A 24430-nucleotide genomic window follows, 5' to 3' on the forward strand; every position below is an offset into this window, starting at 1 on the left:
AGTTATATAATAGAATGTGAGTATATATAATGAGTTGGTGGAAAGTAGGGGTCCATTTAGCAAAAATAGAAAGAAAAAAAAAAAAGCAAAGTGAACAATATTTCGCGGATGGACCGAAATGGTAAAACTGGACAACATTTCACTGACGGAAGGAGTACATAATTGTACTTGCACTGCATACAAATTGACCATGTTAACATAGACCGTTAGTTAAGCACAACTTGGTTGGTAAGATGTTTTTTTCTTAGTTTAATGGTTTCAAGTCATCTACGGGAATAAGTAGAAGTTCTTGTAACGCCTAATAAAACGTAGCGTTAAATACATACATGAACAAATATTGTGTATTGGATAATTAAACACAATAATTAGCAAAGTTACTTATATTATTATACGTTTTCGGATCACTACTTTAGTAGTATCATGTGTACGTCAATTTGACGCATAAACAATTCTCCATGTATAATTCAATTGAAAATAATATAAACCGTACCATAGAATCAATCGCTGATATTTTTATTGTCGAATTGAACATACATATTATTATCTCATAGAAGAAAGATTATAAATCTACTAAGCAAGCCCAAAGAGAAATTTATAAGGCATAAATAGGGGAAAATGTGGGCCTTGGAGTAGTGAAGGATCCATTAAGCAAGCCCAAAGCAATGGAGCGGTAAGCAGCCTCAGTTAAATGGACCCCATCCCAATTTGCATAGCCCTTTGAATCTGAACACACCGTTGATCCAACGTGGCCGCATCTCGCTGAATTATTGAAATTGTAGGGGCCACCTCCTCCACAGCATGACACTAGCGTCTCCGTAAAACCTAACAAACCATGCGTGTCGGATCGTTATACAAAGTAAAGCCTAAATTCGGCCGAACAAATAAACTCATGATGCAAACACAAATTGAGTTTGGATTTATGCAACTTACAAAATTAACAATTTCAACAATTTTTTAAATAATAGAATTAAATATATAAAACAAATAATTAATGTTAAACCCGAATTTATGTGAAAATCCTAGATTTGCACTTACCGTAATGCTTGGGAGCATGGAAGAATCTCTTAGCAGCACCATAGTAATCAGCATAGCTGATTTTTGCATGTGGATATTTTTGCCTCAACTTGTCCAAAGCAATTTTGAGTTGAGAATTGTGGTACTTAGAGAAAGCGTTATACGCTTTCAGACACCCGTTTTTGTCGTAGGCTCTTACATCGCTTGTCCCGAACAACGTTAGATACACTGCGTTGCACCCAATCGGCAAATTCCCAGGCACTATCAGTTCTACTGCACCTTCCTCTATTAGCATCTGTCATATAAAAGGGACACAGTTAGCAAAGGCTCAGGGCTTTCGGAAGGTGGGGGTTGAAAGTGATAGTTTTGTTGGAGTATCTATGATTGTAGGATGTTTTGAGGTGTACGTATTTTATTGCAAGAATTGTCATGAGATGATTGCGTGCAAACCTAAATTTTATGATATCCATATTCGATTTTCCATCTATTTATATTGGATACAATTTCACAAAAAAAATCGTCATGAGATGATTGCGTACAAACCTAAATTTTATGATTTTTTCAATTGTTTTTTAAATTATAGGATAGATCAGAATTTGACCGAGCTTCGCACTGTTTGAAGCAATTCATCATAAAGAGAATAAGGGAGTAGCTTACTGAAGTAGCTGAGGAAACGGCTCCAACAACCAAAGGTACCATTGCCTTAAGCTGAGTAATATTTCCACCAACAAAGAATGGGTAGTTGTAGTCATTACCACCAATCTCCCCCACCAAAAATAGACTTCTTTTGAAATATTTGTCACAATCTGTTCCAACAGTACACAATATAACTATTTCCTTAGTTCCCATCAAATATAATTTGTTTTACTGCGAATGCAATGACTTTATACATAAAATTTTCGCGCAGTTGAGTTAGTTGTAAAAGGTGAGACCTTGTTTGAGGGAACAAAGAGTGGACTTGAGGTTGTTGAACCAGCCAAGTTGAACAGCTAATGAATCGTTTGTCCAAAGGAACTGCCCGATGTTGCGGTCGTGGAAGAATTTTGAGTCGAGAGCAGTAGCTCCCGCGACTGCGAAATTCACCCCTTGTGAAAACTTTTCAATTTTACCGTGCGATAAATACGGTGGTAAATATGGCAAACCATATGCCTCCGCTGCAATGTCACAAGCAAGAGACCCTAGTTATATGTTAAGTTCGTCCCAATTTTTTTTTTTTTGTTATTTTTATAGGTCAATAAATGTGATTCACTGATGGAACTAGAGGGGATGAGATCCCTTGCTGTGCACAGCAGGAGGGGCTGTGCTATTAAGCACACACACATCAAATTCTTTTATAATAAAAGATATTAATATTTTAATATTATTATTTTTAAATAAAATATTAGCATGGGTGGAACAACACCCCCTGCTGTGCTATTAGCCACAACAAAATCCCATGGTGAGACGTGGTGTTAGAATGCTATGAAAGGACTTTTTGGAAAGTTTGACTCCACTACTATTCACAATAGTTACTATTTTTATTTAGGGATTTTGGCATTTAATATAATGAATTTTTTTAAAAATAAAAATTCACAAACTTTTAAACTTGACATATGCATATAATATAACAAACTTAAATAGTTGTTTAATACAGTATTTTTCACCAGCGACAAAATCCAACTACATTAAAATGAGATGGATAACCATATCTGTCAGTGAGAAAAATTAAACAACTACTTTTGTTTGTAATATTATATGTCTAAGTTTAAAGTTCGTGGAAAAAAAAAAGCAAATTTTATAAAATTTTGTAATATTACTCGCCAATATCCACTTATATATCCACCAATTTTCACTCATAATACATTAATAATTATTACCAATATTATTCTCAATTAACTTACATTCCAACATCCACTTTGACCTCTTTTTTAAGGGCTACGTACGGAAGCATATAGGAAATCATCTTGTGTTTCACTACTTGATAACATGCTACATATAAGTATCAAATTGACAATTGGATAAGAAGGTTATTACTATTAGTATAATAGTATGTACCTATAAAGTCGACAATGAGGCGGCCGTCGGAGCAGCGGCCGGTGGCGTGGCGGAAAAATGTTTGGCCGTAGGGAAGTTGCCCGATAACCGGAAACTTGAGGGCCCCGGAAAGTAGGAAGTTTCCGGTGTCGGCGAGTGAATCGCCAAAGCTGAAAATTGAGTCATACTTGGGAAGAGGGCTGCATAAAACAGTGATCGAAAAGGAAAGTACTAAGAAGAAAACGATTTTCATGTTACCTAGATTGGTAGTAAGATTCAAGAGAATTTTCAACTAAGAAACAAACAAGTGTTGGATTTGGGCCACTCATCAATTAATACTATGACCAGCCTTAATTATATAGCCAACACCCCAACTGCTCTGCTGTGAATTTTAGTTGGGCTGTGAATATTAAAATGGCTAATATAGTACTCCTCGTCCACGAAAAATAGACAAATTTTACCATTTTAGTTCGTCCAAAAAAATAGACTAAATTTAAAAAGAAAAGTTTTCAGCCAAACATGGTTAAATCAAAACCGACTTATTGATTATATTGACCTGGATTCTGATTACAATTAATACTTTAAAACCGGTAAAAAACAATTGATTTTGAACCGAAACTATAAAATTTCTTCTTGAGCCGGTTCCGGTTCCAGTTCCAACTTTCACTCGGAACCAACAGTGTTTAAAAAGGAACATTATGGCTAAATAATGTCTCACTATATGCAAGATGCATGGTTAAATCAGAACTAACTTATTGAATCTTTCGATTCAATTTTGAAACTATAATTTTTTTTCCTTGTGCCTGTTCCGTTCCAATTCCAATTTTCTGTCAAAATGGGAACTGCGGTTTTTTCAAAAGGACATGGAAAAATTCAACACTGTATAAAGTGAAAAAAATTTGAATAGTAGTTCAACTAACTCCTATTTTTTGACTAATTAATGCCTCATATTTTGATCATATTACAACGCGAGCCACTTGTCTTCTACAAGAAATAGGCTATAGTAATTAAATTAGGAGGACCAATTGAGCAATTGCAAGGCAAATTAATTAACAAAATAAAAACCAGTGAGTGATAGCAACTTTGTAACTGAATCCAACTCCATATAATTGTTTAGGTATGTCTACTCATGCAAGATTGCAATTTTATATACAACTGCGTATCCAATGAGGTTTCTAATATTTTAACTAAAATCCTACTAGAAACAATTTTTAGCCTGTTTAGTGTTATTATAGGGGTGTAAATTCGGGTACCCGTGGGTACCCAAACCCGAAAATTCGGGTACCCGAACCCGAAATCTCAAAAATATCATACTCAATATCCGACCCGTATGTGAATTCGGGTACCCTAATATCCGATGCGGGTACCCGAACCCAACTAATCGGGTACCCATAAACCCAAAATTATTATATTTGAAATTTATTCTTTTATATAAATTAAATTGTGATGAGAATATAAATTCTTAAAATAACACAATACCTATACTATTTTTTGACTATAATTCTACTCCTATATTATATAAAATGGACACTAGACAAATAGACACTACTTAATTTAAAATAAATTTTTTTTGATATAAATTGAAACATAAAAGAGATTAATTTTTTAAGACATTAACTGAACATGTAAATAAAATGGAGAAAGCATAACTAATTAACTATATATTTTCAAAAGATAACAAGTAAGAACATAAATAATGCAACATGAACCGAACACGAATGTAAAGAAACAATGAAATGTCAAAGCAACCAAACATAATCCAAATAGTAAACTAATAACTTTATAACCCAAAATATTTATCACAAATACATAATTAATCGTTTATTAGTCGGGTACCCTAATACGGGTTTCAGGTACCCTAAACCCGAAGAATCCTAACATTAACTACCCAAACCCGTACCCGAACCCATAATTTCGGGTTTCGGGTACCCAAAATCCATCGGGTATTGGGACTGGGTCGGGAATACCCGAAACACGCGGATTAAATTTTCAAGCCTAGTTATTAAACTTACTTTGTGAAATTACAATTTTACCTGCTTATTAAAGTAAAAACACAATCATTCACTCTCTTATGTTCGTTCATTCCATTCTGCAAATTTTAATTTTAATTTTTAGTTTTTAATTTTAATTTCCAAAATTTCCAATTATTTTCCTTTTGAATTTTTAGGATTGTCGGAAGTAGAAAGAAAAATTGTTTTTGTAGTCAGTTTTTTATTTGAACATTTTGTTTTTCACTTTGATAGTAAACATAAAAATTGATCCGAACTTTCATAAGAGAATGAAAATCCAATTGATTCAATTTTTTTAATTAATGCATTTAAAATGCTAAAAGCCAAGATTCGCAATTTTCTTGCAGTACATAAAAATGTAGCCGAACATTGGCGTATATATATAATTGGAAGAAAAATTATAGTACGATTCTTGGAGGATTAGCATACGTTCTATTGAACATATGGTTTGCGCAGACTTGCTCAATTTGAGGAATAGTATACGATTCTTTGATCAAACCCTTTGCTATGATACTATAAGCTGATTCCGTCAAATGCAAACCATCCCAACTCACGTACTGTGGTGGGACGTGGCACGTTTCCGCATCGGGATTATCCAGTTTGTACGGCGCGCATTTCGGGCAACAAGCCGTGAGCGCTCCTTTTGAAAACCCTAGACACAAAAATCGATCCACCATCAATTTCATTTTCCACTCACAATACTCACACTTCTTTTTTATCGAAACTCGTGTCACTCCAAAACAAGATGCCTAATTACCATATTTTTTTGGGTTGAGATAGAATCGCATTGCAGCATTGTAGTAATCCGCGTAGATTATGTCGGTGTGAGGATTCTCTTTTTGAATGAGATCCAATTGTGCTCGAAGCTGTGTATTGTGGTTGCTGACAAATTCGTTCAACCAATTGAGGCAACCTGTTTTTTGTTTTTGACGCACATATTAAATGAGGAACTATTATTATCATTTTTCAAAATTTCAAAAAAAAAAAAAAAAAAAAAAAAAAAAAAAAAAAAAACTGTTTTGGGGTTGTAATCGCTTTTGTTAGAGCTTTTGAATTGCGAGAGGTAAGTGGCTGAACACCCAATCGGTAGGTTTCCAGGAACAAACAATGTCCTTGCACCTTGGTTAATCAATTCCTGAATTATATACATGTTAGAAAATTATAACACGGTCTAACATAATTTCTTAAATGTTGTCTAATTGACTCTAACTTGGGACCTTTAGCATTAGGCATTAAACGTAACCGAATGTACTACATGTGAAGGAATTTGGTAAGTTACCCTGACAGTTGAACTGATGGCTCCGACAACATCAGGTACAAATGTAAAAACCAAATCTTTGCTTGCACCATCAAGTAATGCATGATTATAATCATTGCCTCCAACCTCCCCGACTAACACCAACGCCGATCTTAGAAAGCTTTGTTGATCTGAATTAAGATAAATTAATAATGCAAAGATTATAGTAGGTAATAAGGAGAGAATGCATGCATTCTATAATAAAAATTACTATTTGCTTAATTTTGAATTCAAAATCATGTTACATTAACTACTTTGTGATTTATAACATAATATATACGGAGTGTTATTCTACAAATCGAACACAAACTATAAACTAGGATTCATTTTGAGCCCTTAATTAGATCAAGAAGATCTGCAAGCAATCCATCACCTTGTTGAATGAATTCATGGTTGTAGATTCGAATCTCAAAGATGATGAAATTCTCAATTTTTGAATGCGTGCAATTTCCCTTTAAAAGATATATCCATGAAATCACAAATCGCTTTTATACTAGTATAAACTATAAACCATAAATTTGCTGTGAAATATCTATGAATTCTTTGCACAAATGTCTTAATCAAAAATTAATATTTTCACCTAAGAATCCAAACGCATGGCCACAAATTCATGCAACAAGGTTATGAACTCCCGGATTTAGGAGTTGTTATTTATATTCTTAAATAACATTTTAATTTAGCAGCCCTAATTAAGGATTTTCAAAATGCTAGATTTCCACATTGAAAAATAAGTAAATTAAAGTTTTCAAAAGAAACAAAATGTGTAAATACATTTCTACATTGATGTCATCATGTAGGTTTATTATAACATCAAATCTTAAATCACTAATTACCAAAAGTTAATGAGAAATATTTCACAAATCAGCGTATCAATTAAAATTATATATTTTTAATTAATAGATATATAGAGTAATTTGCATGATCCGATATTATCGGCTTATAGATGTGCTAATTATAAAGACTAAAATTATAATCACACAAAGGCTCCCTTCCCTAAAATTGTCACATTTGGTTACTTGAGAATTATATATTAAGAAAAAATGTGTAACTGAAAATAACAAACCTTCGAGACATTGAAATTTGGGCAAGAATTTATTCTTAAACCAGCCCAACTGATCCCACAGAGAAACATTTGCCTGACGAATCGCGATCCCTTTGCTCAAAAAGTAAGAATCCGGCAGCGCGCTTGCTCCGGCCACTGCAAAATTCACACTACCTACGTCGCTCGAATTTTTCCCATCGTAAAACGGCGGTACCAGATGAAGGCCCAGGTATTGAGCTGCATAGACGCAGAAAAAAATATTCATAGAATCTCTTATGTTTTCTTACTATAGTTCAATAAGGACTAAAACATTTTTTTTTATAATTTTATAGTCTAAAATAAAAATAATTAATTAGTAGTGCCTCCTTACGCCACTGTCATAGCTATAAAAGGTAAATATATTGCAATGAATTTATGTAAATTTTGAAATAAAAAATATTTTTATCGGACGGAAAGAATAATAATTAGTATGGGCTTAAGCAGTTAGTGCCTCATTACTGGTTCCGCCCGTGTTATATAAAATTTAAAAAGGTGAATATATACCAATGAAATCGATTATAAGGCGGCCGTTAGAGCATCTTCCGGTGGGATGGTGGAAGAAGGTTTCTCCGTAGGGCGGGCGGTACATGAACATAGGCGGGTCCGAGGGATACAGGGTACCTAGGTTGCCGGTATCCGCTAGTGAATCGCCGAAGCCAATTATGTGATCGTAGCATGCAGACAAAGACCAAGGTGAAGAAGAAGCATGTTTGGTTAGTGATGATAAAAATAATAGAAAGAAACATATGATCATGGGATTGGTTGAGGAAGAAGAAGAAGAAGCCATTGTAGAAAAGTGAGATGAATGTAGTATCACCAATATCTTATATATAGGACATACCATTTGAATGGGATGAATGAATTTTAAATTTATTAGATACGTTGGGGTATCTGATTAAGTGAATTTCATTTGTTTAATTCGATCATATTTAGTATAATTAGCATGAAATGTAAATGTGAAAATCTTTTTTCTAAAATTGCATGGTTTACTTTATTTGTAGGTTGACTGAAATAAATATGGCATTAAGTCTTTGCATAATCAGAGCAAATATGGTGTTTAATTAAAGCGCATAATTATATTAATGGCACATTGCCAGAAAAACTATAAAGGGTCTATATAATTATTTTAATGGAAAATTTCCAGAAAAGTTAAGAAATTAAAAGGGTCTATATACTAAAATTTAAGAAATTTGCTAAAAAATCGTGAATTTTGAATATGTTTGCAATTATTAATTCTTCAACAAAAAAATATCTGGCACCGTCGCATACTCATTATATATTATTGATGTTTTCAACTAAACGATAGTCATTTTTTAATAACTACTATGATGACATTGTTTAACTCACCGAAAGTTATATCGAAGTATGATATCTTGGTTGGTATATTAAATAGAATATAAAAAAAAATCGCCATGACATAATTGCTTCATTGTTATTATGAATTTTACCCTTTTATTTGTTAAAAAAAACCTGCCATATCATGTATTTGGACTGAACTTTTATTTGTAATATAGACAGGTTTTTTATATTATAATTGTATGTATATCAAATTTTAAATCAACCGCAAGAAATAAAGAAATTTAATCATTTAACATAAGTGTTCTTCATTTCTTAGATATTCACAGTTGAAAGTGAATGCTTGATTAAAAGAAATTCAAACTACCTCCCAAAAAATAAGAATGTCAAATTAATTCTATTATTGTGCAAATTATACTAGGAATGTTGATTTTATTAATGATTTTAAAATAAAATTAAACAATAGGTGTATGTATCAGTCAAACTTTTATCCACATTATTATTATCTATCTAAAGGCAGAAAGAATCATACTATCAAATTTATTTTATAAGAATAGCTTTTTTACTTCTGAGCATCATCATCTCCCAAAAAGTAACTTATGAGATAAATATCTCATAAATACCTTAAAATCTCATAAAAGTTTATATGGAGTATGTTTTAAACACCATTCTGTATGGAGTTTAGACAATCTATTTCTAATTATGGGCATCAATCTTATTTAAAACTTAAAAGATCGGCATCATCTCAATCTTGTGAAACTTAAAATATATCATAACTAACTTGGTAGCACAATCTAATCCAGAACTTTCAGACTTAAATATTAACATGTGATTAATTTATTCACAGTTACTGAAAAGACTATTTATTTGACCAAAATTAATTCTTTTTAGCTATATCAAATTCAGAAATTATTTGACCAAAAAGTTATCAATGTAATAATTAGATATAAATAGAAGAGATGCTAGTTAGCCACAGCCCAAGACCCGGTATAGGTGGACTCATGCCATCAATGAAATAAAGTGAGTCTGGACTGGGCTCGTTAGTTGAAGTAAGTATCAATTGTACCCTTTTTTCAAATCCAGACTCCGGCCCATCAGAACTCAACCCAAACCCAAATAAGATTCGATAACTACAAATTCTATAGTATTGCAAATATAATCATTCTAACCAAACAGTTTATTTTATCCAATATTCGGTTTTTATATATCCCATATTGTATCTCGGTATTATATTATTTAAGCAATCGAACGACACCTTAGTGTTATTATATTAATTTTATTTTTACAAAATTCCTCCTCACAATTGAGATTTCTAAAAATTAATTGCAATAAGATCAATTTGAATTTACATATTTAATTAAATATAATAATGAACTACAATATAAATCAAGTCACCATAATCATGGTTTTTGAAGGCAAAACACATAACTCAGAGAGCGGAGGAATGGTAAAAGATCCCCCTAGCAAACTATCTGCAATTACTCCGTAAGCCGCCTCTGTCAAATGGAGACCATCCCAACTCACGTGCAAGGATGGATCCTCGCACGTGCTACATCCTTCGAAACCGCAGAAGGACGTCTGATTATAGTTGTACGGTCCTCCACATCCGCAGCAGGCTATAAGGGCTCCTTCTATGAATCCTACAACATCACTAATCAATCACTTAAAAATATTGAGATATTCACACGTGAGCTATCAATAATGCGAAGTAAAAAAAAAAAAAAAAAAAAAAAAAAAAAAAAAAAACTTAAATAGCCGGTGAACCACTAGAATTATTATATTCACCATATTTTTGTGGGGACTTGTAAAACGGCATTGCAGCATTGTAATAGTCCGCGTAGACTATGTTGATTTTTGTGTTCTGCTGTCGGATCCGGTTGAGTTCTGTCTGAAGCAGTTCGTTGTGGTGGCGAAAAACCGCATTTAACCAGTTGAGACAGCCTGTTTTGGGGTCGTAGAATGTTTGATTCGAGGTTTTGAAGTAAGTAAGATAAACTGCCGAACATCCCATAGGCAAATTACCAGGAACCAATATGGTCTTTGCTCCAAGCTTGATCAATTCCTGCATTACAACAAAAATTTCTACTTATGAAGGGATTTTTCAATGGTTAAATTACATTGATTACTCATGATTAATCATACATTTATTGTTGAGCTGATTGCTTTTACAACTTTAGGAACAAGTGCTAGTGTTGATTGGAAGCTTTTTCCTCCAAGCAATGCATGTTTGTAGTCATTGCCTCCTATCTCTCCCACCACAGTAAGGGAGGTTTCTAGATAATTCTTGCAATCTGCCATTAATATTTTCAACATATATAAACATTTTATTGATACATATTTTGTGCAACAAGTACTAAAAAATGGGAATTATAATGAGACTGAATTTATTAACTAAATTCTAAAATTTATGAGATTGATGTGTGCGTGTGCGTGTCGCGTGAAACACAAAAAATTGAAAATAATGGCAATAAACGAAAAATAAACATAAAAATTAAACAATACTATAAGCTAATAAAGAATTGAATATAACATTTTTTAAAAAACAAGAAATAAAAAATATTTAAACTCTAAGAAAACGAAAATAAGTAGCAAAAAGTCAAATAGTAAAGGAAGCAACACAAAAATTAATATACTTCGTCCGTCTGCTATTAATTGGCTCACTTTGCGTTGATTCGGATTTTAAGAAATGTATAGAATAGTTAGTAAGAATAAATTCGTAAATTATGTATTTTACTTTTATATATTAATTTTATAATAAACTATGAGCGAGTGATGGAATGTGAAGTCCATTTATATAAAAAAAGTTAAAGATAAATGAAACAATTATAAACCGCGAACGGACGAGAATGACAAGTTAAGATGATAAAAGACGGGTAGAGGAAGTATATATACATAAGTGAAATTGTATCATGACCTCTTCAATTAGGGGTACGAGTACGAATTTTATAATAAAATAAATACACATGAGTAGTATATTAAAAATAATTTATAATGATAAAATTTAAAGTCACATATATCATAAAAAATTGCAAACTAGTAATAAAAAAAAAGGACTGAAAATTGAATACTTTAAAATTCATGCCAGATATTAAAACGTTAACTAAAATAAAAGGCAATTGTGCATTAATACGTTGAATTCATGCTAGATATTCATTTTTTTCATTCTCTTTCTTACTTTACTAATTTTTTTCTCTTATTTTACCAATTGTACATTAAAATCCATGTCATTTCAAATGTATTTATTTTTTAAATACGGATTAAGGATTAAGGAGAGAATTATTTGGGGGTACAGGCTGGATGTTCTAATTTTGTTCTCAAGTGAGGAGTTACCTGAAGGGGTGTGGCAAAATTTGGGCAAAAACAGTTCCTTAAACCAACTCAACTGATCAGCAAGAGACGTATTTGCCAACCAAACCTGGATCCCCTCCTCCGCCCAAAACGAGTCCGCCAGCGCCGTGCATCCCGCCACCGCGAAATTCACACCCCCGCTGAAATCGCAGCTGCTTGGACGAAAAAATGGTTGCACAAACGGAAGCCCCAAAGCGTCAGCTGCAAACATGGGCGGACGCAAAAAAAAAAAAAAAATGAGTTTGGAATTTTGAGATAATATTTTCTTATAAATGCTTTTAACAATTCGCACAAAATATCGATAATTTTATAATAATAGGAGTATATAAATAAGAAAAGATTTTTTTAAGTAGGCATGTGAGGATTAAAAATTTAGTATAAACATATTGTCGTGTAATGTATTCAGTCAATTATATATAATCGTGAAAAATTGAATTAAGGGAAGTGAGATTGGGGATCGGAACCGATGAAATCAATGATGAGGCGGCCGTCGGAGGCCCTCCCGGTGGGACGGTGGAAGAAAGTTTGTCCATACGGCAGCATGGCGGAGTACGGATAAGTGTCGGATGGAGCGAGATGGATTGCGTTGCCGGTATCGGCAAGCGAATCTCCGAAGCTGATGATGGATTTGAAGCACGCTGAAGAAGCTTGATTGCTTGCTGATATTAAAATCAGCAGAATGGCGATTGTGTAGTTCATCCTCATCGCTGCGCTAGTGGAATTGTTATGTACTTTTTCTCTATGAAAGATATGAGTTTGTGGTTGTTACTTATCGACGACGTGATCATACTAATTTATTATGTGCCCATGTTAGTGGCAATGGCATTGTGAGGTAGGACCATGACGTACAGACATTGACATCCACTCATTTCATACGGTCTTTCACGCTAAAAAATTTCTTATCGGTAAAAATTGGGCTCGAGTCATCACGTAATAGTTGAAGGTACGTAGTTATACTTTTCATACCAGATATTTTATCATTGTTTCATATTCATACAAAATGTTTGAGATTTATACATAAACTTTTATTTCAGTTTCGTTTTAATACATTCTGTCTTGTAAGTTTAAATCATTTTAACTTTTTAGCCTAAGTGATGTAGGTACAAAGCATGAAATAATTATGAAACTTTTTGTAGCAACATGAGATAATAAACAGTTGATGTTGTCTAAACACAAATGGCGGAATATACTAAATTGAAACACAAATGAATCTTTTGCACTCCATGCATTCAAAAAAATTATTCTCATCTTCTCATTTCCATCAATCCATCAAAATTATTCTCATACTAAAAAATAGAAAATTATTCCCAATTTATTAATCTTTTTTTTTTATCATTCTCTCTCATATTTTATCAATTTGGTATTAAAACTCGTGTATCCTACCAATAAGACTATTTTTGGTGAACGAAAGAGAGTGATACTATTATTTATGCAAGCTTTAAATTTTATCAGCATAAAAGAGTATAATACGGAGTTTTATAAAATAAAATAATTTGATTGATATTATATTTTCTAAATTTTATTTAAAAATATTTTATATGTACTTGGTTCGATTATAATTATATGTCCCACACTGATTCAATTTAGATTTTAAAATTTAAAAGAATATAGAAATAAAATAATTGGGCGTACCATCCATTTGGGCCAGATTTCCATTTTAAAATGAACTGTTATTGGGCCAATATTGATTCAAATGCACGTTGATTTTCGTCTAAATATTTAATTCGAATTTCTAAATATAAAATCTGTAATTTTTAGGATTTTCAAAGTATGGCGGAGCAAACCACCGCCGCTGCTGGGGCCGGCTCCTCAGTTTCAGCTTCACCGCCGCTGATTCAGAACTTCCCGGACGATATCTCAATCCAGATCCTTGCCAGAGTGCCACGCTTCCGCCACCCCTTCCTCTCTCTAGTCTCAAAATCGTGGCGCGCCGCTGTCAATTCGCCGGAACTCTTCCACACACGATCTCTCCTCCGTACATCCCAATCCTCTCTTTACCTCAATCTCCGGATCAATTCTTCGTTTAACTGGTATTCCGAGCGAAACCCCCAAAATTCGAAACGCAGTTTCACTCCCATCCCCTCAATCCCTCAGCACCCCGTTGGATCATCAGTTTTAGCCCTAGGCCCCAAAATTTACGTAATCGGCGGCTCTCTTAGCGATATTCCTTCGAACAATGTCTGGATCTTCGATTGTCGGTCGAATAATTGGGAATTAGGGCCTAGAATGAGGGTTTCTCGGGAATTTTCCGCGTCGGGGGAATTGGACGGGAAGATATATGTAATGGGCGGGTGTAATGTCGATAACTGGTCTCGATCGATCAATTGGGCGGAGGTTTTTGATCCGGCGACGGGGCTGTGGGCTGCGATTCCGAGTGAGATTGAGCTGAGGGATAAGTGGATGCACGCGAGCGCGGTGATTGGGACTAGGTTATATGCAATGGCGGATAGAGGTGGTGTGGTGCTCGACATCGGGCGGGGCGGGTGGGGGAGTGTGCCTAAGAGGCTGGATTTGGGGTGGAGGGGCCGGGCCGCGGTGGTGGACAATGTGCTGTATTGTTACGATTATTTGGGGAAGATTCGCGGGTATGATGTGGAGGAGGATGTGTGGAAGGAGCTGAGAGGGGTGGAGAAAGGGCTGCCGAAGTTCTTGTGCAGCTCGACAATGGTGAATTTGGATGGGAAGCTGTGTGTTGTGTGGGAAGGGAAAGGGAAAGGGAATGGGAAGGAGGTGGATATAATGTGTGCGGAGATTGAGGTGAGGAGGGATGGAGACGGAGGGCTGAGTGGCGTGATATTGAGGTCGGATGTGATTCTCGCCGTGCCTAAAGGGGCTACCATCTCTCATTGCTTGGCTGTTGAGTTTTGACGGGTATGGGGTGGAGGGGTTGGTATGTGGTGGTGGACAGTGTGCTGTATTAATACGATTATATGGGTAAGATTCGCGGGTGTGATGTGGAGCAGGATGTGTTGAAGGAGCTGAGAGGGGTGGAGAAAGGGCTGCGTAAGTTCTTGAGCAGCTCGACAGTGGTGAATTTGGATGGGAAGCTGTGTGGTGTGGGAAGGGATGGAGATGGAGGGCTGAGTGGCGTGATATTGAGGTTGGATGTGATTCTTGTCGTGCCTAAAGGAGCTACTATCTCGCATTGCTTGGCCGTTGAGTTTTGACGTCCAAGCATTGCTCGGATTTGATGATAAGGTTAGGCAGCGCCTTCATCTTCTTCTTTGTTTGTGTCTGTTTTGATCAGTATGTTTCACCATTTTATGATGTCTTTGAAATTGTGTAGTGATATGTATTTGTGTCAATAAAGATTGTTACTGTTACTACACTTACTTTAGCAAGATTTTGTTGGATTTGATACTAATTAGTGATGAAGTACTGAGCAAAACATCTTAATGCTATGAAAGAAGTAATCTTTTCATCTTTTGATTATTAGATTTGGAAATCTACAAATATGCTATGTTATTCAAGATACACTCAACACATAGAAGTAACAAGAATGTCGATTGAGAGATGGCTGTTTTATCGAAGGTCTATTTCTGAAATAGTTTAAACACTCTGCTAACATTTGGCAACAGTAGTTTTAGGTGTTTCAAAGTGCAATTTATTTGTTAAGATGTTTCACCTCCAACGATATGTCGTAGGTTCGAGTCACCGTAATCAGGATGAACGAGGCAGCATATTTGAAGGTGGAACACAAAACGCATTCAACGGAGGAATAGTAAAAGATCCTCTCAGCAAACCATCTGCAATCACTCTGTACGCTGCCTCTGTCCAATGGATACCGTCCCAACTAACATGCAACGACGGATCCTCGCTGGTGCTAGATCCTTTGGATCCGCACATGGATGTGGGATCAAAGTTGTATGGTCCTCCACTGCCACAACATGCTATAAGGGCTCCTTTTGTGAATCCTGCGACATCATTAATCAATCACTACGTCCTTTATTCTGCATATATTCATATATGAGTTGTCTCACGTCAAAAATGTGAAGTAAAAATAGATCAACAAGAATTCACCATATTTTTTCGGGAATCAGATTAAAACTGCATTGAGGCATTGTAATAGTCCGCATAGACTATGTTGATGCTTGGGTTCTGCTTCTGGATGAAGTCAAGTTCTGTCTGAAGCAATTTGTTATGGTGGCGAACAAACCTGTTTAGCCGGTTGAGACCACCTGTTTTGGGGTTGTAGTATGTTTGGTTCGAGGTTATGAAGTAAGTAAGATAAAGAGCCGAACATCCCATAGGAAAATTCTCAGGAACCACAAGAGTCTTAGCTCCGAGCTTGATCATTTCCTACATTACTTCAAAGATCTACAATTTATCAAGAGATTTTTCATTCTAAGAGATGAAATCATATTTCTCAAGTTAAATCTTACATTGATTGTTGAGATAATTGCTTTAATAACTTTAGGAACGATTGCTCGTACTGATTTGAAGTTTTTTCCCTCAAGAATTGCAGAGTTGTAGTCATTGACTCCTATCTCTCCCACCAAAACAAGGGAGGTTTTAAGAAAATTCTTACAATTTGTCATCAATCAACAACTTTTTCAACTTTCGTTTTAAATGAATTACTTCTCAACAACTTTTCCCATGGTCAATGGGTTACTAAGAGCATCCGCAGCAGCGCCCTTCCCATCAGACGTCGGCGAGGCTTCCGGGAAGGGCGTCGGGGACGTCCGCCATTGTGCCTGCGTGGGAAGGACGCGGACGTCCCTTAAGGACAAGGGAGGGCCGCGGTCTTCGTCGAAAGGGCGTGCAGACGTCCGCCATTGCGGCGACTCGCGGACGTCCTCATTTAATTATTATTTTTAATTCTATATATACGGCTCGTTGAACTTGATTTCATTCGCACCACTTGTGTTAACAAGTTTCCCTTTCCCTAAATTTCTATTCTCAAGTATATCTAGAATGACTAGTAGTGGTGCGGGTGGTAGTGGCGGATGCGATAGTGATAGTGATAGTAACGAAGAATTGCAGGCCGCTATGACAGGGGCGATAGATCGCCTGCTACGCGAGGCGATTGAAAGGTAGGAATTTTGCACGCATGTCGTTTGCACGTGTCCCTTCCTATTCAACAAGATTTATAAGTTCCCACTTTCCAAAAGTCTATTAATTAGCATATGGTAAGTTAGGGTGTCGAACCCACGAGGAACGGTAGCATCCGTTATGTATTTCTACACTTAGAAAGGTTTTGGCGATGCCACCACGCTCTAAATTGTGGGGTGGAAACTAAACTACGGAATATAAATAACAACAAGATTGGGAACTAAAGGTGCAAACAACATGCAAGTAATAGAAAGCATTTAAACTAGAACGCAGACTGGGCAATCTGATAAACTGGACAACTTAACAGGAAATAAATGTAGTAGGGAGAAAATATGGAGGAGAAAGAGAGTAGATGACTGCTACATAATTAAAAATGCAAGAGAAACACAAAAAATCATCAAGTAAACTACCTAATCATGAAAACACCAAATGAAAAGCTGAAACTTAAAGATTCATTGAGGAAGATAAATAAAGCTTAAGAACACTTAAGCATGGTGGAAGAACACTCAAGAACCGAGCTCATCAATCTCATGCAAAATCATGCGAAAATGACACCCGACAAGGCACCGAAAACACACAATAACCATGACTGATTTTTTGAAACTTTTCCAACTCTTTCTCTACGTTTACAGACTAACTAAGAAAATGCTTGAGAAACTGATTTTAAAAGCTTGAAAGAAGTTTTAACTAAACAAGAACATAACCAACACTAGAACTAAACAACAAGCTAAAACCGGAAATAAACAAGATCTAAACTTTAAAGCACATTAACTACACAAACACTTAGAGAAATTACTACTTGAAATAAGCTTTTAAAACAAGTCCAACAACAATAACTAAGAGTGAGATTAGTGCAAAAGAACTTCAAAAGTTAAGAACAAGCAAACTAGAGAAAATAAACACTACTACTAAATTACTACTACTTCAACCCATGGTGAACAATGATCTTGGCAGCCTTTTTGAAATCTCTCTTCTTAAGGAAGAGAGGAAAGTTCCTAGAGAGATATTCGGGGATTGGTATATTCGGAAGTCTAGCCCTGCAGACTGCCAGCAGCTGATAGATATGCACGGGTCGGTGCACGGGTTTCCCGGGATGTTGAGCAGCATAGATTGTATGCATTGGGAGTGGAAGAACTGCCCCACCACCTGGAAATTGATGTACACTACCGGCTTCAAAGGCAAGCATCCCACAGTGATCCTTGAAGTTGTAGCTGACTACCGACTGTGGATATGCCAAGCTTATTTTGGAGTAGCCGGGTCGAACAACGACATCAACGTCCTCCAGTCGTCACCCCTATTCAACGATCAGTGCAATGACGTTGGTCCCGCCATCGGTTTTGTCGCCAACGACAACCAGCACAATATGGATACTATTTGGCGGATGAGATATACCCAAACTGGCCCGTCTTTGTGAAGACGATCAGATGCCCATTAGAAGATAAGAAGATCTGCTTTGCGGGTTGATAAGTCGTATTCTAAGCCTTGGTTAATGGTCAAGATGTCGTGAAATGCATGTATTATCTGCAAAACAGTTGCTCAAGTGTGCAGGATTAAGGGATCCAAGTCAGTAGGAGACGATTCAGGTGACGCAAGTGAATGGAGCGCTAGAAGGGTGCAATACTGACCAGGATGCATGCCGAGAAAAGGCTCGAGATGGAGAAGAAGGATAGCTGGGATGATCATTAACAAGGGCAGAAAAGTCAAATCGTGAAGGAAGTCTACCCTAAAAAGCAAGAGCAAGCCTCCCTATAAAAGAAGCCACTTGGAGAGAGAAAGAGAGTTCGGTTCGGAGTTTGCAAGCTCTCGGTTCTCATACACACTTAGTAGAATTCTCTCTAGAAGATCAGTCCTTCAACATTATCCAATCTCTCATTCCTCGCCACAACTATGGTCACTTGACGTCCAAGAGTCTGCCGGAGAAGTCATCAATCTACCGTTCCAGCCAGTTTGCCGTAGTAGTATAGCAGTATCACCGCCTTGAGTGACAAAACAATCGTTATTTGCTTTCTAGTTTAATTTTTACCTGCTTACTTCGTTGGATCTGTTGCAAACATTTATCTTTGTTGCCTTTTGAAGTACTTGGTAAAGATCCAAACGTTTAAGTTATGAAATTTCTATTCCGAATGTCTCTTTGGTTTGAGTTTGCTTCATTTTGCCTAGGAAAGCTAGATCTAGTTATCGCCTTTAATTTCTAAGTGCGTGCATGTATTTTCTTTCGAGTAGGCTAGATCTGTAGTTGTTGATCGAAATTTGTAGTTATGTCTCAGTTTGAGTTTTCGTGCATGAGTTTCCTGTTCTGTACCGTGATCACCACCTTGCATGTTAGTCAGTAGAGGTAGTCTGCAATTTCAGCTGTTCATCTTAAGTTAAGCATTTTAATCAATGGATCTTGAGTTTGAAATTATGAATCTGAGTTTAGTCATGGAGTCTGTGTTCATATGATTTCTGTTAATGCTTGGTGAAGAAGAAAACGTCAAATCAACTTTAGCGTTGGACCACTTTTACTTTTTGAGTTACTTTTGCTTTTGTCCCCCACTTTTCAGTTGTACCTTCCAGACCTGTCAGAAAGCCAACTAGCCACCAGATATACCTTGTTGTCTAAATTTCCTCTTTTAGTAACCGTCTACTTTTCACATACCTCTGAGATACCTTGTCCCATAATTTCACGGACACAACCACATGCCTGTTATTTTCACGCCTACTAGTCAGTAGAGTACCATCTTTATCTGGAAAAATCTTAACCCGAGCGTGGTAGCTAACCAAAAACACCCAGGAAAGTCACTGCAGTTATCCGAACGTGTCCATACTTGTGGGATTCGACCCTTACCTCCACTATACTAATCAGTAGAAGTGGGTTGAAGAAACTTGTTTGAAATCAGGTTTCGGTTGTCGTGCCAACGACTCAGCTAGGTCGGGAATATTATCCTGATCAGTTGGATACATTCTTGCAGTTACACACTCGACCGAAACCTGCACCTTTCACGGGCGCAAGGACGCGGAGCGAACATTTGGTGTGCTCCAGAGTCGATGGGCGGTAGTGAAGGGTCCTTCACGGATGTAGTATATTGACAGCATCGGCAATGTCATGTAAGCATGTATTATTATGCACAACATGATTGTCGAAAGTGAAGGTCCTGAACTTACTCGACTCAGTGGACCAATGAAGATGCTATGGGTGCCGGTCCAAGCCACGGCGTGGCCACCGTGAATGTACATATGGGGGTACCTCATGGAGAGGTCGATTGGATTCGCGCATTTGCCAACATGCGCCAAACACAAGCCCATATACAACTTCAGAACGATATCGTGGAAGAGCTTTGGATGCGGAGGGGTAGACGTTGATATTTTAATTTTCTTTTGTTTGCATTGTACTCCCTCCGTCCGCGAATAGGAGTCCCGGTTGGCCATTTTCATCCGTCCGCCATTAGGAGTCCCGGTTAGATATTTTATCTTGGGAGTATAAAAAATGACCCCACTTTTCCCTTAATTTAGAAGCTGTAATTAATTTTAATCCACTTTGATTGCAAAAAATAATATAAATGGGTCCCACATTCCACTATCACACACTTAAATTATTACACTCAAACTTTTCTTAAAACCCGCACCCAACTCAATTGGGACTCCTATTCGCGGACGGAGGGAGTAATTATTTTTGTATATAATTATGTATGTTTTTTTTTTCAATGAAGTTGTTGCATTTTTCTTGTCCGATTCCATATCGAAAATTTAATTCCGTAATGTAAATTGAATATTGTGAATTTGCAAATGTTTTTTTATTGCGGGAAGTCCGCGCGGGAAGGGCGATGGGATGTCCGGATTGAGCAGTGGGAAGTCCTTATAACATGGCAGTAGGGTGGGAAGTCCTTATGACGTGGCAGGAGGTGTTTTTGGAAGTCCGACAGGAAGTGCGATGTGAAGCCCGTAGCATTGGAGATGCTCTAAACTACTAATGCTAAGCATTAGTAGCTAGATAGTGTCATTGATGAATAAGAGGAAGCAATTAATACGTAAACTATTGTATATAGAAATTCGACCAATTGTTTCTAAATTAGTAGCTATAAACTTTATATAATCAAGTTCATTTATAATTTATCAAATCGAATGAAGGTTGCGTAATATATTCTAATTCAATTTCAAATAAATGGGGAATTGTATTAGAAATGAAAATCTATAAAAATTGAATTTGAAGTTGCATTATTTTAGTTTGATTCTAAATTAATTGGTAAATTAAATAATTAATATAGACTTTAATTCTATTTTTTTAAAATTCTTTGTTTGGTAAATAAATAAATTAATCAAAATTTGACACTGACTTTCATTTAAAATATTTTTTAATTATTTAAATACATTATATGTATGCATTACTATTTATGTTTGTATTTTGAGTTGTGCATTGTTGTGTTTCATAGTCCAAATAATAGATTTGTTCCGAAATGATAAAATGAAATAGTACTGTATTACTTATGTGCTTATGGATGAGCAGTATTACTATTACCTGAGTGTGTATGACAAAATTTGGGCAAAAACAGTTCCTTAAACCAACATATATAACTGATCAGCAAGAGACACATTCGCTAAATCAATCTTGATCCCCTCATCCGCCCAAAACGAGTCCCGCAGTGCATCCCGCCACCGCGAAATTCACACTACCGCTGAAATCGCTGCCACCGAAAAACGGCTGCACCAACGGAAGCCCCAAAGCCTCAGCAGCAAATCAATCGACGGAATTATTGTAAATATTTTATTTAATCATTTTTTTAAGACTCTTTACATAATTATAGTAGTAAAAAAATCTAAGGAAACAAATAAGGAGTACTAAATCATAAAATAAGCTAAATAATTATACGTACAAACAGTTCACTTATTAGCGATCGAAATTGAAAGCAAGAGGGATTAGAGATATTAGAATCATTTTAAATGAATACAAAAAATAAATGCTATCGAGGATTAAGCAAGATACAAGAACAAAAATAAGTGCAATTTATTTGTTAAGATGCTTCGCCTCCAACCGATAAATCAGGGCTTCGAGTCACCGTAGTAGTAATGGGGATAAATGGAGCGGCATTAATTGAAGGCGGAGAACAAAACGAGTAGAGCGGAGGAATGGTAAAAGATCCTCGCAGTAATCCATCTGCAATTACTCCGTAAGCCGCCTCTGTCAAATGGATGCCATCCCAGCTCACGTGCAACGACGGATCCTCACACGTGCTAGATCCTTTGGAACCGCAGGTGTACGTGTGATTAACGTGGTACGGTCCTCCACTGCCACAACAAGCTATAAGTGCTCCTTTTGTGAATCCTGCAACATCATTAATCAATCACTACATCCAAAGTTCTGCAGAGCAGATATTCATGTATTAGTTGTCTCACGTTAAAAATATGAAGTAAAAATAGATCAACAAGAATTCACCATATTTTTCGGGGAATTGGTAAAACTGCATTGCAGCATTGTAATAGTCTGCATAGACTATGTTGATGCTCGGGTTCTGCTTTTGGATGAAGTCAAGTTCCGTTTGAAGTAGTTTGTTATGGTGGCGAGCAAACCTGTTTAGCCAGTTGAGACAACCTGTTTCAGGGTCGTAGTATGTTTGATTCGAGGTTATGAAGTAAATAAGATATTGAATCGAACATCCCATAGGCAAATTCCCAGGAACCACAAGAGTCTTAGCTCCAAGCTTGATCAGTTCCTACATTACATCAAATATTTTATCAAGGGATTTTTCAATGGAGAAATAATATTTCTCATAGTTAATCTTACATTGATCGTTAAGCTTATTGCTTTAACAACTTTAGGAACGATTGCTAGTACTGATTCGAAGCTTTTCCCCTGAAGGAATGCATAATTGTAGTCATTGCCTCCTATCTCTCCCACCAAAACCAAGGACGTTTCAAGGAAATTCTTACAATCTGAAAGCAATATTTTCAACAACTTTTTAAACTTTAGTATCAATATGGCTCACTTTTTAACAACTTTAATATGAATCATTTTTCAACTTTAGTAACAACTCTTTTAACTTTAGTATTACTATGAATCATTCTTTTAACAACTTTAATTTTCCATGGTCACAAACTCTTTTTCATGTTAACACAAATGACTAATTAAAAGAATGCTATGCACAAATAAATTGTGCCATTTGATGAATAAGAGGGAGGAAAATAAAATAATACTACTACATAAACTTGTATGTAGAAATTATACAAATTATTTCTAAATTAGTAGCTAGAATACAAATCAGTATCTGAAATTTATAATTCATCAAATGACAAGAGGGTTGCATAAAATATTATAATTCAGTTCCAATTTTTTTATCTAAAAATTGGAACTGTATTGGAATTGAAATTCTATCAAAATTAAATTTGAATTAATAAAATTTAAATTTAATTCTAAAGTCTGTTTGGTAAGTTTAAATAATTCGTATAATGTTTCTAATTACTCCATTATTTATGTATATTATAATTAATAGTACTAATACATAGTGTGTTTGTCGTGTGTGCATGGAGTGTGCAGTATGATTGTATGAATATAGTTTGAGAGTTTGTGTTTCAAAGGTATTTGGCTTTATAACTATTTGGAATTTAATTAATTTGGTTATAAAATTTGAATGGTAGAAGTAGGATCTAATCTGGTTATAATTTGAAATTTATTTAATTTAATTTGGTTATAATTAAAATTCAATATTAAATTTAAATATTTTTTGCATGTAACAACAATTTGGAATGGTAAGAGTATTACCGGAAGGGGTGTGGCAAAATTTGGGCAAAAACAGTTCTTTAAACCAACTCAACTGAGCAGCTAGAGACGTATTGGCCAAATCAATCTGGATCCCCTCCTCCGCCCAAATCGAGTCTCGCAGCGCCGTGCATCCCCCCACCGCGAAATTCACTCCGCTGTCGAAATCGCTGCCACCGAAAAACGGCTGCACCAACGGAAGCCCCAAAGCCTCAGCTGCAGATAATTAATCAATCAACGCTGAGAAATTGCAATTGAAATTAAAATTGAAATCGATTGTGAATTAATGCGAACCGATGAAATCGATGACGAGGCGGCCGTCGGACCACCTCCCCGTGGGGCGGTGGAAGAAAGTTTTTCCGTAGGGCGGCGAGGCGGAGGGCGGAGGAGTGTTGGAGGGAGCGAGGTGGATTTCGTTGCCGGTGTCGGCGAGCGAATCGCCGAAGCTGATGATGGATTTGAAGCACGCGGAAGAAGCTTGATTGCTTGCTGATATTAAAATCAGGAGAATGGCGATTGAGTAATTCATCTTCATTTTTGCGCCAATGGATTATAATTTTTAGATAATCTTTTTTATGCGTCGGAAAAGA

The 24430-nt window shown here is 36.0% G+C and overlaps 6 protein-coding genes across 7 annotated transcripts; 2 read left to right on the forward strand and 4 right to left on the reverse strand.

Moving 5' to 3' along the window:
* Nucleotides 1-468: 468 nt before the first annotated feature.
* Nucleotides 469-3342, reverse strand: LOC125206022 (GDSL esterase/lipase At5g45910-like). The gene is made up of 5 exons (XM_048105288.1): nucleotides 3049-3342; nucleotides 1947-2168; nucleotides 1672-1820; nucleotides 1036-1309; nucleotides 469-822 (listed from the first exon to the last, which is right to left on the reverse strand). Exons 1-5 carry the CDS (start codon nucleotides 3278-3280, stop codon nucleotides 593-595), a joined length of 1107 nt encoding a protein of 368 aa, XP_047961245.1. The 5' UTR covers nucleotides 3281-3342; the 3' UTR covers nucleotides 469-592.
* A 2092-nt stretch (nucleotides 3343-5434) lies between these two features.
* Nucleotides 5435-8201, reverse strand: LOC125189276 (GDSL esterase/lipase At1g28580-like). Its single transcript, XM_048086571.1, has 6 exons — nucleotides 7919-8201; nucleotides 7397-7612; nucleotides 6316-6464; nucleotides 6059-6171; nucleotides 5794-5957; nucleotides 5435-5688 (listed from the first exon to the last, which is right to left on the reverse strand). Exons 1-6 carry the CDS (start codon nucleotides 8199-8201, stop codon nucleotides 5435-5437), a joined length of 1179 nt encoding a protein of 392 aa, XP_047942528.1.
* Nucleotides 8202-10080: 1879 nt separating this feature from the next.
* LOC125206014 (GDSL esterase/lipase At1g28600-like) lies at nucleotides 10081-12810 on the reverse strand. Its single transcript, XM_048105275.1, has 5 exons — nucleotides 12523-12810; nucleotides 12041-12259; nucleotides 10853-11001; nucleotides 10496-10772; nucleotides 10081-10350 (listed from the first exon to the last, which is right to left on the reverse strand). The coding sequence occupies exons 1-5, from the start codon at nucleotides 12761-12763 to the stop codon at nucleotides 10097-10099; spliced, it is 1140 nt and encodes a 379-aa protein (XP_047961232.1). The 5' UTR covers nucleotides 12764-12810; the 3' UTR covers nucleotides 10081-10096.
* Nucleotides 12811-13821: 1011 nt separating this feature from the next.
* Nucleotides 13822-16490, forward strand: LOC125206030 (F-box/kelch-repeat protein SKIP6). Of its 2 annotated transcripts, none has more exons than XM_048105300.1 (2): nucleotides 13822-15256; nucleotides 15703-16490. In XM_048105300.1, exon 1 carries the CDS (start codon nucleotides 13829-13831, stop codon nucleotides 14924-14926), a length of 1098 nt encoding a protein of 365 aa, XP_047961257.1. In that variant the 5' UTR covers nucleotides 13822-13828; the 3' UTR covers nucleotides 14927-15256; nucleotides 15703-16490. The 2 variants fall into 2 exon arrangements, with proteins under 2 accessions (XP_047961257.1, XP_047961266.1); XM_048105309.1 differs by lacking the exon at nucleotides 15703-16490 and adding an exon at nucleotides 15495-15673.
* A 1551-nt stretch (nucleotides 16491-18041) lies between these two features.
* On the forward strand, nucleotides 18042-20452 carry LOC125189287. Its single transcript, XM_048086582.1, has 3 exons — nucleotides 18042-18444; nucleotides 20062-20144; nucleotides 20264-20452. The coding sequence occupies exons 1-3, from the start codon at nucleotides 18042-18044 to the stop codon at nucleotides 20450-20452; spliced, it is 675 nt and encodes a 224-aa protein (XP_047942539.1).
* A 1452-nt stretch (nucleotides 20453-21904) lies between these two features.
* On the reverse strand, nucleotides 21905-24423 carry LOC125206006 (GDSL esterase/lipase At1g28570-like). Its single transcript, XM_048105264.1, has 5 exons — nucleotides 24135-24423; nucleotides 23844-24056; nucleotides 22869-23017; nucleotides 22521-22797; nucleotides 21905-22409 (listed from the first exon to the last, which is right to left on the reverse strand). The coding sequence occupies exons 1-5, from the start codon at nucleotides 24373-24375 to the stop codon at nucleotides 22099-22101; spliced, it is 1191 nt and encodes a 396-aa protein (XP_047961221.1). The 5' UTR covers nucleotides 24376-24423; the 3' UTR covers nucleotides 21905-22098.
* Nucleotides 24424-24430: the final 7 nt, after the last annotated feature.

Source organism: Salvia hispanica, chromosome 1 (assembly GCF_023119035.1).
Source record: "Salvia hispanica cultivar TCC Black 2014 chromosome 1, UniMelb_Shisp_WGS_1.0, whole genome shotgun sequence".
Taxonomy (NCBI): domain Eukaryota; kingdom Viridiplantae; phylum Streptophyta; class Magnoliopsida; order Lamiales; family Lamiaceae; genus Salvia; species Salvia hispanica.

Bases quoted from the DNA above. Each gene is read 5' to 3' on its own strand.
- LOC125189287 (XM_048086582.1), top strand. From the start codon at position 18,042: ATGGTGAACAATGATCTTGGCAGCCTTTTTGAAATCTCTCTTCTTAAG. The intron at 18,445-20,061 runs GTTTTGTCGCCA...ACATTCTTGCAG, and splicing joins TGACGTTGGTCCCGCCATCG to TTACACACTCGACCGAAACC. The intron at 20,145-20,263 runs GTAGTGAAGGGT...TACTCGACTCAG, and splicing joins TGCTCCAGAGTCGATGGGCG to TGGACCAATGAAGATGCTAT.
- LOC125206014 (XM_048105275.1), bottom strand. From the start codon at position 12,763: ATGAGGATGAACTACACAATCGCCATTCTGCTGATTTTAATATCAGCA. The intron at 12,260-12,522 runs GTTCCGATCCCC...CCATGTTTGCAG, and splicing joins CCTCATCATTGATTTCATCG to CTGACGCTTTGGGGCTTCCG. The intron at 10,351-10,495 runs GTGAATATAATA...GTGATGTTGTAG, and splicing joins CAAGTCCCCACAAAAATATG to GATTCATAGAAGGAGCCCTT.
- LOC125206030 (XM_048105300.1), top strand. From the start codon at position 13,829: ATGGCGGAGCAAACCACCGCCGCTGCTGGGGCCGGCTCCTCAGTTTCA.
- LOC125206006 (XM_048105264.1), bottom strand. From the start codon at position 24,375: ATGAAGATGAATTACTCAATCGCCATTCTCCTGATTTTAATATCAGCA. The intron at 23,018-23,843 runs GTAATACTCTTA...TATTGCTTTCAG, and splicing joins ATTTTGCCACACCCCTTCCG to ATTGTAAGAATTTCCTTGAA. The intron at 22,798-22,868 runs GTAAGATTAACT...GATGTAATGTAG, and splicing joins CAATAAGCTTAACGATCAAT to GAACTGATCAAGCTTGGAGC.
- LOC125206022 (XM_048105288.1), bottom strand. From the start codon at position 3,280: ATGAAAATCGTTTTCTTCTTAGTACTTTCCTTTTCGATCACTGTTTTA. The intron at 2,169-3,048 runs GTACATACTATT...GTGACATTGCAG, and splicing joins CCTCATTGTCGACTTTATAG to CGGAGGCATATGGTTTGCCA. The intron at 1,310-1,671 runs GTAAGCTACTCC...TTTATATGACAG, and splicing joins CCGTTTCCTCAGCTACTTCA to ATGCTAATAGAGGAAGGTGC.
- LOC125189276 (XM_048086571.1), bottom strand. From the start codon at position 8,201: ATGGCTTCTTCTTCTTCTTCCTCAACCAATCCCATGATCATATGTTTC. The intron at 6,465-7,396 runs GTTTGTTATTTT...ATCTTAATTCAG, and splicing joins CAAATTTCAATGTCTCGAAG to ATCAACAAAGCTTTCTAAGA. The intron at 5,689-5,793 runs GTAATTAGGCAT...TTTTGTGTCTAG, and splicing joins TCTCAACCCAAAAAAATATG to GGTTTTCAAAAGGAGCGCTC.